Below are 14192 nucleotides of genomic sequence, written 5' to 3'. Positions count from 1 at the left end.
TGCAGCTCAGGACAATGGCCTTTATGCCCCCTGTGCCTCTGTAGTGTGGAACCAGGCAGTGGCACAGCCAGGAGGCCAGAGGCAGGAGTGGGGGTGGGGGTGGGGATTGCAGGTGCCCATGCAGCTAAGCTACTTGCCAGTGGGCATGCCAAGGGGTCCTCACCATCTCGCTTATTGCAGGTGGGCATGGTGACGGTACTAACTCAGTTTTGTGAGAAACTGCTTTAGGTTGTTACTTTTTTCTGTTGCATTCATTCCTTTATCATTCCATTTGGTTCTATTTTTGTTTTGTTTGTTTTTATTGCAGCTTTCCTTCTGCTTATTTGAGTTTTATTTCAGTGGTGAACTAATGGGAAAATCTTTAAACTGGGTCAAAATCTACAAGAAACAGGAATTTAGAGAATGGAAATGTGATGTTCCCATGAGGACATTTTTTGATTTTCCAAAAGCTTTCTAAGAGATGACAGAGAGTTTTTAAAAATTGTGTGGTTTTAAGAGGATAAAAGTCAGGTTCAGTTTTTATGGTAGAGTAGTGTGCCATTGTGTATAAATACCATGTTTTCTTCACACATTCATCTGTTGATGGGCATATAGGCTGTTTCCAAGATTTAACTATTATAAACTTTGTAGTTATAAATATTAGTATTCATGTATCTCTGTAACCTGATGGCTTTAACTCTTTGGGGAAGATACCTTGAACAGAAATACCTCAGTATAATGGAGTTTCCATTTTTAGTTCTTTGAAGAAGTGAAATAAAGCAGACACACAAGTTTAAATATTGCATGGTTTCTCTCTCATGAGCAACCCAAAATATAAATAAAGAGCAAAATAAACGATAGATAATAGGTAGTAAGAAGATCTTTTTCAAATGGGAAGGGGAACAAGATTGGAGGGAGGAAGGAAGGGATAAAGAATTTTAAAAAGAATTAAAGAACAAATGGAAATACAGCTTTTGCAAATAGTAAGTGTATAAAGAATTGGAGGGAGCAGGGAGGCAAAAAAAGAATTAAAGATGTGTAATGTACCTGTACTACTCCACACAATAAATGTAATCATTATATACTGCAAATATGTATCTATAAAAATTAAGCTTAAAAAAATAAGTTGAGATCCTGTTATGGTTTGTATCTTGATGTTCCTCCAAAGCCTCATGAGCTCATAGGTGGGGATTTTTGAAGTTGTCTGGGTCTAAGGCATGTAATACTTGAATTAAGGGTGTGTGGTACTAAATCTACTAAATCATCCACTGATTGAAATTAGTATAGTTCTGGGTATGGATAATGGGAAGGCCTACCCCATGTGTGGGTGACACTAATCCAAAGCTTTGTACTCTGGATAGAATATAAAGGGAGAGAGGGAAGGCAGGCTTACTACTGCTGCTTTGCTATCTCTGGACTGCTTTGCCCTGCCTCTTTTTCGTGCTGCCCTCCCTTGGAGCCAGCTCACTATGGACTGAAACCTCTGCATACTATGACCCAAAGTATATCTTTCCTTCTTGTATTGTTGATGTCAGGGGTTTTGTCTCAGCAATGAGAAAAGAGATAGAGTTGAAGGATACAGTTGAAGTATGTGGGACCCTTCCTCTTCCTTTCTCTTTCTTTCCTAGCTATCCTATTTACTAAGATGGTCTACATGTAATGATAGCTTAGTAACAATGAGTCTGTAAAGTATGTAAGTCTTGATCTTCTGCTGAGAGGAACTCTAGTTACCTGGAAAAATATCAGATTCCAGAGCTAGGGCAAGAAAATACATGATAAGCCAAAAAATAAGCTCCCAGCACCTGGTATGATAGCACATGCCTGAAATCCCAGCACTCAGGATCCTGAGGCAGGAAAATTGCTGTGAGTTTGAGGCCAGTCTGGACTACATAGTGAGTTCATGGATACTCTGAATTACATAATGAAACCCTGTCTCAAAAATAAATATATAAATAAATAAGCTCCCAAAAGTATGACAGGGGAATGTTATAGATATCCGCAGCCAATATGAAGAAACTCCCACTAGCCAGATCTGAAATAATCTTGTGTATAAAAATATTTTGTACAATATCTTCCTATTTTGAGTTTGTCTGATGTTTTCCTCTTGGTTAGGCAATGGCTATGGTTTTGGGGAAGAAACCAACAGAGAAAAGTGCCATTTTTATCACATATCAAGTACATCTGTGTTATGGGTTGTGCTTAGATGTTCCCCCAATGCCTCATGCTTTTCCAGAGGTGGTTGAATCTAGAGTGTGTGATGCTGGGGTTAAGAGCATTTGATTACTAAACCTCTATTCATGAGTGATTGGTTTGGCACTGCCCTAATCCCAGTAGTCTGAATAAGATAAAAGGGGCAGGAAGATGATGGTAAGGTTCTCTTGTTGCTTTTGCTACCATTGGTCACCATGAACTATATCTCCTCTGTGACACCCCTCTGCCATGTACCACCCTGCCTTGGAGCCAGTGGATTATGGACTGAAACCTCTATAAACTGTGAGCTAAATAACCCTTGCCCCTTTCACTTTGGGTGTCAGGTGTTTTGTCTCATCAATGAGACAAATAACTAACACAACCCGTTACCTACACATCTTATTACCAATAATATTAACCAGAGTCACCTGGCCTACTTGAAGACAATCTTCTCCCCTCCCCGGGCTATTCAGTATCTCCATATTCTTCACAAGTAAAGCACGAGGTGAATCTCACACTTAAGTAATGGGGTGTGGAACTACACATCATTAGTTGTAACTCTTCCGGGCCGAATGATTATCAGTTTTCAGCATTCAATTACAACTTCGTCATTTTTATTACTGTAAAATCGTGTACATTTAATTTATGCTGTAGGTTATAATCCAGTATGAGTTTATTTATTTGTTGCTCAAATTGCATTCAGAAGTAGTTATTCATTTGTATTTATACAAAAGTAAATACAGTGGTACTTCGGTTCATGAACTTAATTCATTCTACGATTTTGGTAGGATGGCCATGTTCATGTTCACGTAGGGAAGATGACCAAAGTGGAGTTCACAGATGGAAGTAAAATTTTGCCAAACACTTCTGTTTGGGAAACAAATTATTCACCAAAAGAAGCAGTCATGAACTGAGGTATTACTGTATATACTAAATGTCCTCTTCTTAATTAAAAAAAATCACAAAATAGCTTGGAGCATTTTTCATTAAACTAACAAAATGAACTATTTCTACATTATTTCCACAGATTACACTTTGTATAATAAAGGGAAAAAAGAGTAATATCCTTATTTCTTCTTTATATAAAAAGTTCCCTAAATATATGAACCTGATCTTTCAGAAGACTTCTTATCAATCTAAAATAAGAAAAAATGTAGACTGATGAGAAGAAATGTTTAATCTAAGATATATTAAAAACAGGAAAGCCTTGTTAGATCTTGGTGCGTAACTTCAGTGTGGAACCTTTCATTTGCTGATCATAGTGTATGTCAAATCTTTCATTCAGGGCTACTGTAAAGTGATTCTTCCAGTCTCCTGAAACTCCTGTAACAAAAGAGAAGAAACAGTAAGCATTGCATCTTCCCAGCCAAAATTGTGAAATTTTCTAATGTTAATCATTTTCATTAACACCTAGTCAAGTTTTTCTTGTAATCCACAATTTTTTCAATAAAATACATGCCATAAATATTATATAATTTGAGTTTACAAAGATGAATTTGACTCAATTGGCTTTTAAATAGAAGAGCAAATTTTATTCTTCCACTTCTCCTTTTTATGCTATTTAATTTTCCTTTCCTTTCTCCTCATATATAGGGACTTCCATGATGAAACCCATGTTTTCCCTATTCTCAAGCAATTAAATATCTTCATACTAATAGCACTCAAATCCAGACTCCTGCTTTTATATTCAGTTACCTACATGACACTACCACCTGGATGCTAGACAAGTATTTCACACTCAGTTAACTCAAAATAAATTCATTTGCCCTACAAAATTATAGGTTCTTCATGTACTTTTGGATAACCTAGTTGATGACACTAGGCATACAAACCATAAACTTGGAAGTTACCCCTCAACACTAACATTTTAATCCACTGTTCATATTTGGGCTTTCTTTGTATCCAGTGACTCCTCTCCACTCCTACGGCCAGGGCCCAGCCTTCCCACCCCAGTTATTATGATAGTTTAGCAGCCTCTTCTTTCTATCTTTAATCACACATCCAACATTACTCTTACAGAACAGAGGCATTCTCCTTTTGAATCTGTAGTTCATTAAACTTCTAACTCAAGAGGCTCTAAACGTGTCCACTGAACTGATCCAAAAAGCAGAAAACAGAAAATGTGTGTTACTGATAATCAGGTAAGGTCCGAAGGCATAGCAGTTAGCAGTCTTTTGCAAGCAAAACAATTACTTTGTCTAATATACATATAGACACTTTGGAAAAAAAAAAAAGACAGACAATTCAAAGAGTAGATGGAATATAATCTAAAATTGACTGGTTTTGCCCAGTGACATGTTTATTCCTGTTATATTTAAAGTTCCTTGACCATCTCGCTAACAATTTGATTTTTAGACCGAGCTTTTTCTATTCTGTTTCTGTTTCCCCTCATATTCATAAGAGGAAGTCTTAGCACTCTGCGTAGCCTATTTGGCTTTGAATTTGTGAACTGACCATATATGCGTCACCAGGCTGCGACTCCTCCTAAAGAGAATTTCATCTCATTGTATTTTGTTATTTTTACTAAACAAAGGTACATTTAAATTCCTACTTCTGCCAATTTGTCTTAACATTTTCTGTCCCTTGTTTATGAAAAACCTAATTGCTCTGGCCCGGGGATTTAGCTCAGTAGCACCATGCCTGCCTGGCAAGCGCAAGGTCCTGAGTTTGATTCCCGGCACCAAACAACAACAACAATAACAAAACCAACCCCCCAAAATTTGATTGTTCTAAGCTGATTTCTTCATCGCAATAAAACAAAAACAAGAGGGTAACTGGACCATTTTTCTGAGTTTCTGGTTAGAACATAAGTAGATAATGTATGTAAGGTATATGGTGCACTGTAGAGACACATAGGCTTGGTTAATGATAGCTAGTAGAATGTGGTATTACTTCTGGTGCTGAATTGAAGTATCTGATTATTCTTAATATTGCATGCTGCAAAAACTAATCAACCAATGGTTTGGTAGTAGGAATAGTGTTTTATGCCTCTTATGGAACTGATAAATCAATAGAATATTCAAAATTAAAAAAACTCTAAAGAAAACATGTTAGGTAAACAGGATGACTAGATCCTCAGAAGGTTTTTTTTTTTCCCAACAGCTATGAAAACTTACAATTTTTTATAGCAATAGAGGCAAATGGCATGACATTCTTACCTTTCCTCATGAAGGGGGACACTTTTTGGTTCATTATTTCTTCTGGCAGCATTGTGTAGTTGGTAGACAGATTGTTCTTCATCTCCTGAAATGATGTGTGCTGTATAATCTTGTCTACAAGCTCTTCTGATGGATTTCTCCCCAGGAACTGCATCAGTTTCATCACCTCTTTTCTTATATCCTACAGAGAAAAAAAATGCTTTGAAGACTATACTGCTAAAATTGAATAAATCAATATTTGGATAAAAATGAGAGAAATTTCCTCTTTTTCTCAATTATATAGAAATTAAAATTTAACTTAAAAATGCTTCTTGGGAAATTGTTTTCTAGAAAACAACTCTATCCATAATTCTTCTCATGAATAAAATGGATATAAAATATACTACAAAATTGTTAGAAGAATTAAATTAGATGATGTTTGTGTCATAATTATTATAGTCTTTAATATGTAGTTATGCTCAATAAACTTTATCAAGGAAGGTGAATATATACTCTCAAAGACCATAGTGCCCTACGAAAGAAAGATCAAGATTGACAGATGAGAACTTGTAGAAACTTTTATTTTTCTAATTTATTGTGGTAGAGAGGAAAAAAATGGAACCAGAAAACTTAAGAGGCATCAGATGTTCCTGCCACAGACACAGGCATCACCATCTCCAGGCCACTCCTGTTGTCTGCTCCATTATTCTCCTAAATAACTCAATGCAACTCCTTCCAATAGTGACTGCAGCATTTATTCTAGTGTGCAATTCTCCTTATGGGGTTTGGTGTCTCCAAATTCGGTTCTTGATTAAGCCACACCTTACCTTCCAAACTTAAGCATTTGTAACACCTTCTTTAGGCTGATATGCTTGACTGTCTGAATTTTAGTTATATGACTCAATTTTTGTTCCTAAAAATTCTCAAATCTATTGTCTCACATGTGTACTTTTATTTTCTATTTGTTTCATTGTACTCCAAAGATCTTGTCTATGAACACAATCTTAATATGCCTATCTCTTTCTACTTTATACACTATAGAAACAAAAACAAATTAGTTTTTTCATTCTTAATTTCCTCATGATTCAAACATAAAGAAAACTAAAACATGGTGATTTGATTGCATGGTGATCAAACTGGGGACTGGGTGGATATGGACAAATGGGGAGTAAATTTTTAAGCTTCAAAGTTTATATTTAGATATAGTAAGCATAATTATTTTATAATCAGTGTGTGATAGCTCTAACATTGATAGTTTTGAAGATTTAGCAACTCTTTGCCCATGGTTGCTTTTCGAGTGTGTGTGTGTGTGTGTGTGTGTGTGTGTGTGTGTGGTTTTAAGAACTCAGTTCTTCATATTTTATCCTTAGGAAACGTTTTGAGATGCATTCTTAAAAAAACAAAATATTTGTGTCTACTGCTTTCAATTCTCTACTAACAAATCTGGATTATTGTGGCATTCTCAAAAGTTTGAAGGTGGTGGCTATCACTTATTTAGAGTTGGTTTATTGATTCTACATGCTAGCATCTTAGAAATTACTGAACTGGTTATGTTTTCAGTCTCTCACCTCTTTCATATCTTCATAGAAAATAAACAGCACGTGTGAATCCTTATTCTTTGCCCACCACGATTTTACATGATCATACCACGAACCATAGGGAACTAAAATTAAGAGACCAAAAAAGTATAAAGGCATAATGTCAGCTCTGTGCAGCTTGAAATCAAATATTCAAATAACAGCAACAAAAAAAAAGAAGTCGATGAGCACAGGGTGAGAAATAGATCCTCACACAGATTAGGCAGCATTCGCTGCATGAAGAGAAGCAAAATGTGTGGAATAATTGAGACCGGGAATGAACACACTGTAAGTTCGATCCCTGCAACATCATTTGTGCAGTTACTTAGTTCTCCTCAGTTTGTTTCAAAGTTATGAGGGCATTTTTTCCCATTAAGTTTATTGGTACATTTTAGGTATAAAATACAGTTACATTCATCATTGGGAACTTGTATCTTTACATGATGTATCTTGGTTCTTATTTTTTCCCCATTCCCCTGCCCTCCCTTCAACCCCTCCACCCCTCCCTATTTACAGAGACTTTGTTTCCATCTTTTCCTTTTCTCATATTTTTCCTTTCCCTTCTTTCCTTTCTTCTACCCCTCCCACATCCCCTACCTCTTTAGACCTTTTCTTTCTATTTCATATTATCAATTATACATTTTGATCCTTGTTTACACTTTTAGTTTCTCACACCATAAAAACTACGAGGGCATTTTAAAAACTAGTTTGTGTGTCTGTGTGTGTTTATTAAATCGGGCTAATAAACGGAGTTGAGTTAAACTACTACCGGTCTCCCACTCAGAAAAGTTCGATCTCAGTGTCAAACTCAACATTTATACACCGGCTTTCACCCCTGGCGCTGTTGACATGGGCATATATAGGACTCTGGGGCTCCAAGGTCTGACCCGGGCATTACTGTCTCAGCCCAGCAAGCAGGTGTGACATGTGGAGCAGCACCTCAGGGTGCTGACAGCAGCTCGGTTACCCGCACTCCTGCGAGCTGGCCCCTGTCCGGCATTCGGTGAGTGTCCCACAGATAGGAACCCACCGAGCACCAAGCAGCCATCAGAAGCAGCAGCACGCTGCTCCGGGGAGAGCCTGCTGCCCATGGAGCCACGTGGAGCTGAGGCGGGGATGTAATGATTATGTATCATTATGTATACCAAACATACACTAATGCAAAAAAAAAAAAAAAGCACCTTGGCCACCTGTGAGGAAACTGTTCTGGGAAACCACGCCTTGGAGCCAAGGAGGTGGGCAATTCTGGGCACCAGTTAGTCATTTAAATGGCAAGAAATGCTCTTTCGGGGTTGCTTAGTGTTATCTTTCTTCCAGAAAATTATAAGATTACAGGGATGGGATGGTATGAGCACATACAGTCTCTCTCTCTCTCTCTCTCTCTCTCTCTCTCTCTCTGTGTGTCTCTTCTCTCACCTATATATAACTATTTCATCCAGTTACAAACTAACAAAAACAATGTCACTGTGTATGAGCTGGTCTTCTGCTTTTCATTGTGTCATGGTAATAGCTTCTCTATTCTTTCACTCTAGTAGGCAATTTTTCTTTATATAAAAAGTTCTACAACATTTATTCATTCTTTTCACCTTATTCATTCCTTTTGTAAAGGTGTACATTTTTCTTTTCTATCCTGCTATCAGGGCCTAGACAATCTTGAGGCATATATTTTACTCATGATAACTTGGCAAAAATTTTTTCTATAATCCACATATACCTTATATTGAGCCAATATTATCTGTTATGAATATAAAATGGCATCATTATTTTTTCTTTGAATTATTAATCAGAATGCCCTTCTTTAATGAATACTAGCATATCCTGTACCCTTTCATCTTCAAGTCCAAACATTTAGTTGCTTTAGCCTAAGTGTTTAATATGAATTAAAACTTCTCACAGTGTATGCTCAAGTAATTCCTTACTACTCTGAGATATCTGATTGAAATATTCAGAGAAATATTCAGGGTCCAATGAGCAAGGATTTTGTTCATATTCAGAATTGGTCATGAATTCATGCTCAAGTAACATCTGGCATTTTCCTTGGTAGCAAATGAATATTCTCTTGCCCCCATTCCCTCCCTGAGCCAATAACAAGTTGTGAAACATCTTTCTGATAAGAAAAGACTAGACAAAAAATTAGACATTGTCTGAATTTCAAAGAAGAAACTTCTACCTCTAGCCCTCAGGCACTCTTAAATGCATTTATCTGTAGGTGTTGGACTGAAATATCAAGATTCTGCAATTTGCCAAACACATATGGAAACCAAAACCTATACATGCTCTAACCATTAAGGGTTTTTAGAATATCTGTGTTTTGATCAAGAAAGGATAATAATGAGAGCAGATGAAAAGCAAACATTGATGCAGAAATATAATTTGCCCTTTATCACTTATCTGGAAAGAATTCAGAGAAAATAAGCTGTTCCTACCTCAACCTTGCATGAATTTCTCCACAAATTCTGGAAAGGATCCAGGATCTGGATGAATTGTAATCATTTGAAAGAAATAATAATAAGAAATGGTCACATCCTTGGCATCCCGGCAAATATATATCATCTAAGAAGAAAGGAATTGTATGTTACATCACTTAATAGTTCTTCAACCATTGTCTCATCAGGATTTAAAGATTCATGCTTTCAGCTACAAATATAATACTTGTTTTGAAGTATTAAGATGAAAATGTAATCTATGATGTTCACAGGTGAAACCTTTGGGAGGTGATTTGGATTAAATAAGCTGACTAGGGTGTTGCTGTCTAAGACAAGGTACTCATGGCTGTACATGAAGAGGGAGAGAGACCAGAACACACACATGCACACACTCTATCTCTTGCCAGGTGATACATGATGCTGCCTTCAACACTGCCAGCAAGAGAATCATCACCTACTAAAGCCCCCAGACCTGGGACCAGAACTGGAACCAAAATAAACTGCTTTCCTTTAGCACTTACCCAGGCTATGACACTGAGTTGTTAACAACAGAATGAACTAAGATAAATATTCAAAATGTATTATGATACTTGTCTAATTTACATTTTTATTTTTCATTTATATGCCTCACAATTGCAAGTACAAAGTTTTGCAAAAGGAGGATATTTAGTACAACTGGTAATTATAACAAACACAAAAGGAGCTTCTAAATAATATGCTTAGAATATGCTAGGTACTGTGTCAACCAATTGCAAGCATAATTTTATTTAATCCTTCTAACAACGCTATGGGTGTCTTCGTCAGTTTCTTCGTTGCTGAGAAACAATACTGGATACCCGCAACTTAAAGAAGAAGAAGTTTATTTTGGCTCATTTTTTCCCCATAGATGGCCAGCCTCAAGGCAGGAAGGCCGGAAGGGCAGAGTCTGAGAAAGCCTGCTCACTTCATGGCAGTTGGGAAGCAGAGAGAGAAGAGAGGAGGCTAGCAAGGAGATAAACCCTACTAAGGTACAGCCTGAGGGACCAAGCATCTGTCAGTCACATCCCACCTCCCAGGACCACCCTAGCTCCAGCACATCCATAATCCAATAACCTTCCACAAGCCACTGCCTCCGAACATCTGAAGCTCTGAGGGCATGTCCAAATATAAACCATAAAAACAACATGAAGGATGTTATTATATTTCTACCAACACCTGAGGCTTAGAAAATTTAACTAGGTCTTCTCAGAATCACCTCAGGCAAATGGCAGAGTTGAAATGACAATACAGATTCTCTGAGTACAATGACTATAATCCATATTTATTATACATTTATTATACATACATATATAAATTCAGTGAAAAACGAAGAAGTGTGCATGAGAACACTTAAGGAAATATCTGACTTGATCATTCTAAATGCCTTTGACTTTGATGAGTTTCTGAAAGCATTGGACACTTTTTACCTTACACTTCTTTTCCCAAAATGAGGCTGGAAGAAGTTGGGGTGCCGGATGAGTCTTTATCATTCTTGGAGATTTCATTTTCTTTAATTGTTTTACTCCAATTTTTAAACATAAAAAGTTAGATAATATTGCAAACTTTAAATATTTATATACATTTTCTAAAACAGTAGCAACTTTAAGGTTTTATATGGTGTTCAAAATAATAACACTGTGAAAAATACAGAAAATTATGGAGAAAAAATAAAATCAAATTGAAGTTTCACCACCTGAAGAAATTATTAACATTATGTTAAGACTGTTCATACAAATATACTCCCATCCCTTGATTCACAGCTATCCCAAACCACACTATGGGCATTTTTCATATCTTATCATTGCCTTTTATCCTCAATATATTATTCTTAAACTCTAATGTCAAGAAATCTCAATAGAGGGCCAGAGATTTAGCTCAGTGGTTTTACCGCCTGCTGCGCAAGCACATGGACCTGAGTTCAATCCCCGGTATGAAAAAAAGAAATCTCAATAGATTTTAATGATCTCATAGTGTTACTTTTATCTGTTCTTTTGTTGACTGACATTTAGGTTTTTAATTTTTCACACTATCAAAAGAATCTGTGATTAGTATGCTTTTCAATATATCCCTGAAGATTTATGAATATTTCCCAGTATTTAAAATATTTTCACATTTAGCTCACAAGAAAAGGCACTATTACAAGACACTACAGAATGCAAATAAAAACTAATTTTCCCTCTATTCTAGATGCATGTTATGTATTAACATTGTCGAGATTTAAATTTAAATGTACAGTCTCTCTATATAGCAGATATAATACTAATTGCCACTCTTGCTTATGATCTTTGCTTGCATAATATTTGTGTCCAGCTTTTAAAGGCAACTTGAATATTACCATTAATTATCTCCTCTCTTCTGCATTCCAGGTGAGGCACTCGGTTAAAAATTGCATCTTCTTTGCATTTTTCCACATCTCTGTCTTTATAGATCATATATACAATTTCAGTAAGCCAGGTTGTGCCTGTAACAATTGAACAAGGCTTAGTTTCCATTGACCACAAAGGGCTGGTGACAAGAGTGCTGGATTTATAGATGGATAAAATGTAAAGGTGTCAATGTTATACTATTTGCAGAGTGTTTAGCCACAGAACTCAAAGAAACCTCTCCTATAATTTATCTTATAGGACCACAAAAGAACCTTAACAAATAATGATGAATAGTATAGTAAAACACACCTGTTAAGTGTTCACATTTGCCCATGATGAAGTGTGCCATTATGAAAGCTGATATTTTGAACATCAATCTTTACAACTAAATAGTCAGGAGACTTGACTAATTGGTGCTGCTTACATGACTACTTTGGACCACAATGTCACTGACAGCTTTTCTCCCTCAGGTTTGGTCTAATTTCAGAGAATACAGAGAAGTATAAATCTGGTCTCTGTCCTCTGGTGGCATTCAGAAAAGTCAGAAACAGTGTTCAATGGTAGCAATGTTTAGCTTTTCTTATAATGCTATAATAGAGATGGGCAGGGGGATTTAAAGAATTGCAAAGGAGTAGTATATAATTCAGTGTATTGCTGATGCTCTGAAATGTTTTAACAAAAAATCCCTTAATGATTAAGCATAGGCTTAATCAAATATTTGCATAAATTTCACTGCTCATGTGAGGTCGGGAAGGAACTTCTGCTACCAGGCAGAAGCATGGTCTATTTTTGTTTAAATCATGATGGGATACTTAATATTTTATAGTTGGAAGGAAAATAATTGTAAATACACTATAGAGCCTGCAAATAATTTACCTGTAGAGATGTATGTGTCAAGGCTTCAGAATAACGCAGATAGCAGGCACAAAATGCCTATAGCTTTTGCTATAGACTCTGAAGTGTTTATAAAAGTTATGAAAAGGTGTTGGCATACATTAATCAACAGAGCAAAATTATCAGAATATATTTTAGAAGAATTCTTCTGGTAGCAGAACATACTGCAGAAGAGCAAGGGAGAGAAGATCCTGTAAGATGTCACCTGTGAGGCTAAAATACAAGTCAAACTGGGCAAAATATTGCAATTTATTGAACTGGGAAAATGAGGAGACAAAAAGTGAAATGAGAAGATTTGTCAGGTTTCCTCTTCAGGTGACTGGCATTGTGCTGCCATGGAGTATAGCAGAGAAAATGAATGGAGGATTAGTTTTACAGTTGGGGTCACCAAAGACATGCCTTGTTTGTTATGTTTATTTTTCAAGTGCTAAATGGAACAATGAGAGAAAGTTGTCTGGATTGAACTGTTTTAATTAATATCTAGTGGTCTATGGTAGTAAAACTAGAAAACTATACTTCACAGTTAAGCTAATCTCAGAAGAAAGTTATGGCTTTAAGAATGAGTTTTATGGATAGCTTTCTGGTTGGCAGAAAGAGAGCTGTTGAATACCTATGAAAAGTGCTTTACACTCTCCACATACAATAGGAAATAACATAAAATAGAGTTGGTAGCTATAAATTATCATAATGGAATGAATATAGATTCATTCATGTATATTACATAATTTTCAAATGTGATCAGTGATTTGCATTTATCAATGAGCTTTTCAAGTTTTGTATTATAGTCATAAAATAGAGCTAAAATATGCTAATTTTATCACTTGTATCAAAAATACAACTTCCTTATTTGATAAAGAAAATTAATATGGAAGAAGTGACCAGCTCCAAATTTATCGTTCAAGTGGGTAATAATTCTTATCAAAGAGACCTACCAGATTTAAGATAGCCAGCAATGACAAGATCATCTGGTCTTGCCTGGAATGCTTCCACATCATCCCAATATTTGATGAAGTCTTTATACAATAGTATTCCATGGATTTCACCAAAGATTTCATAATAGTCATGTTTGGAAGAATCCATCATAGAGTGCTATACTGAAAAAAATAAAAGTACATTTTATACTTTGTATATACAGTGTTTCAAATTTTAGCAATAACTATGTGTATTGAGGCCTTCTCTGGTATGTATGCCTTCTTACACAGGTACAGTGTAGGTAAACTTAAATGTATATATCACAGTCTTGGTCCTGAAGAATTTCTAATACTGTTATGAATACAGGTCTAATATACAAAATCTATATTGGGAATATGTTTCTAATATTGCTATTAATATAAGTCTAATAAGAAAATAATGCAGGTCTAATAAGAAAATAATATAGGTCTAATAAGAAAACTTCCTTTAGTTCTCATTTTTTCAAACCTACTGCATTTTAAATTTATGACAGCACGTCTCAATAAATTTCACCTTTTCTTGAGGTTGCCTTTCCTGGATCTTCCTCTTATTCATTTTCACCCTAAAAATATCTGGTAAGTTGTTTTATATATGTAAATTCGTGACTGCTGTGGCTTCTGTTTTCTATTTCAATGAGTTTATATGAGAAAAGAC

General features: G+C 35.9%; 1 protein-coding gene across 1 annotated transcript; it reads right to left on the bottom strand.

Annotated features, from left to right (window-relative positions):
- Positions 1-3314: 3314 nt before the first annotated feature.
- On the bottom strand, positions 3315-13670 carry LOC101715367 (sulfotransferase 1E1). Its single transcript, XM_004871724.2, is given in 8 exon segments — positions 3315-3492; positions 5328-5508; positions 6875-6969; positions 9310-9436; positions 10755-10849; positions 11216-11218; positions 11663-11788; positions 13520-13670. Coding segments are annotated over 8 exon segments (891 nt in total). The 3' UTR covers positions 3315-3379.
- Positions 13671-14192: the final 522 nt, after the last annotated feature.

The sequence above is a fragment of the Heterocephalus glaber genome, unplaced genomic scaffold (assembly GCF_053883595.1).
Source record: "Heterocephalus glaber isolate CG9 unplaced genomic scaffold, H.glaber_assembly_v1.0 deba00000281, whole genome shotgun sequence".
Taxonomy (NCBI): domain Eukaryota; kingdom Metazoa; phylum Chordata; class Mammalia; order Rodentia; family Bathyergidae; genus Heterocephalus; species Heterocephalus glaber.
The sequence above is the reverse complement of the archived record's forward strand: the minus strand, read 5'-3'. Positions and strand labels throughout refer to the sequence as shown.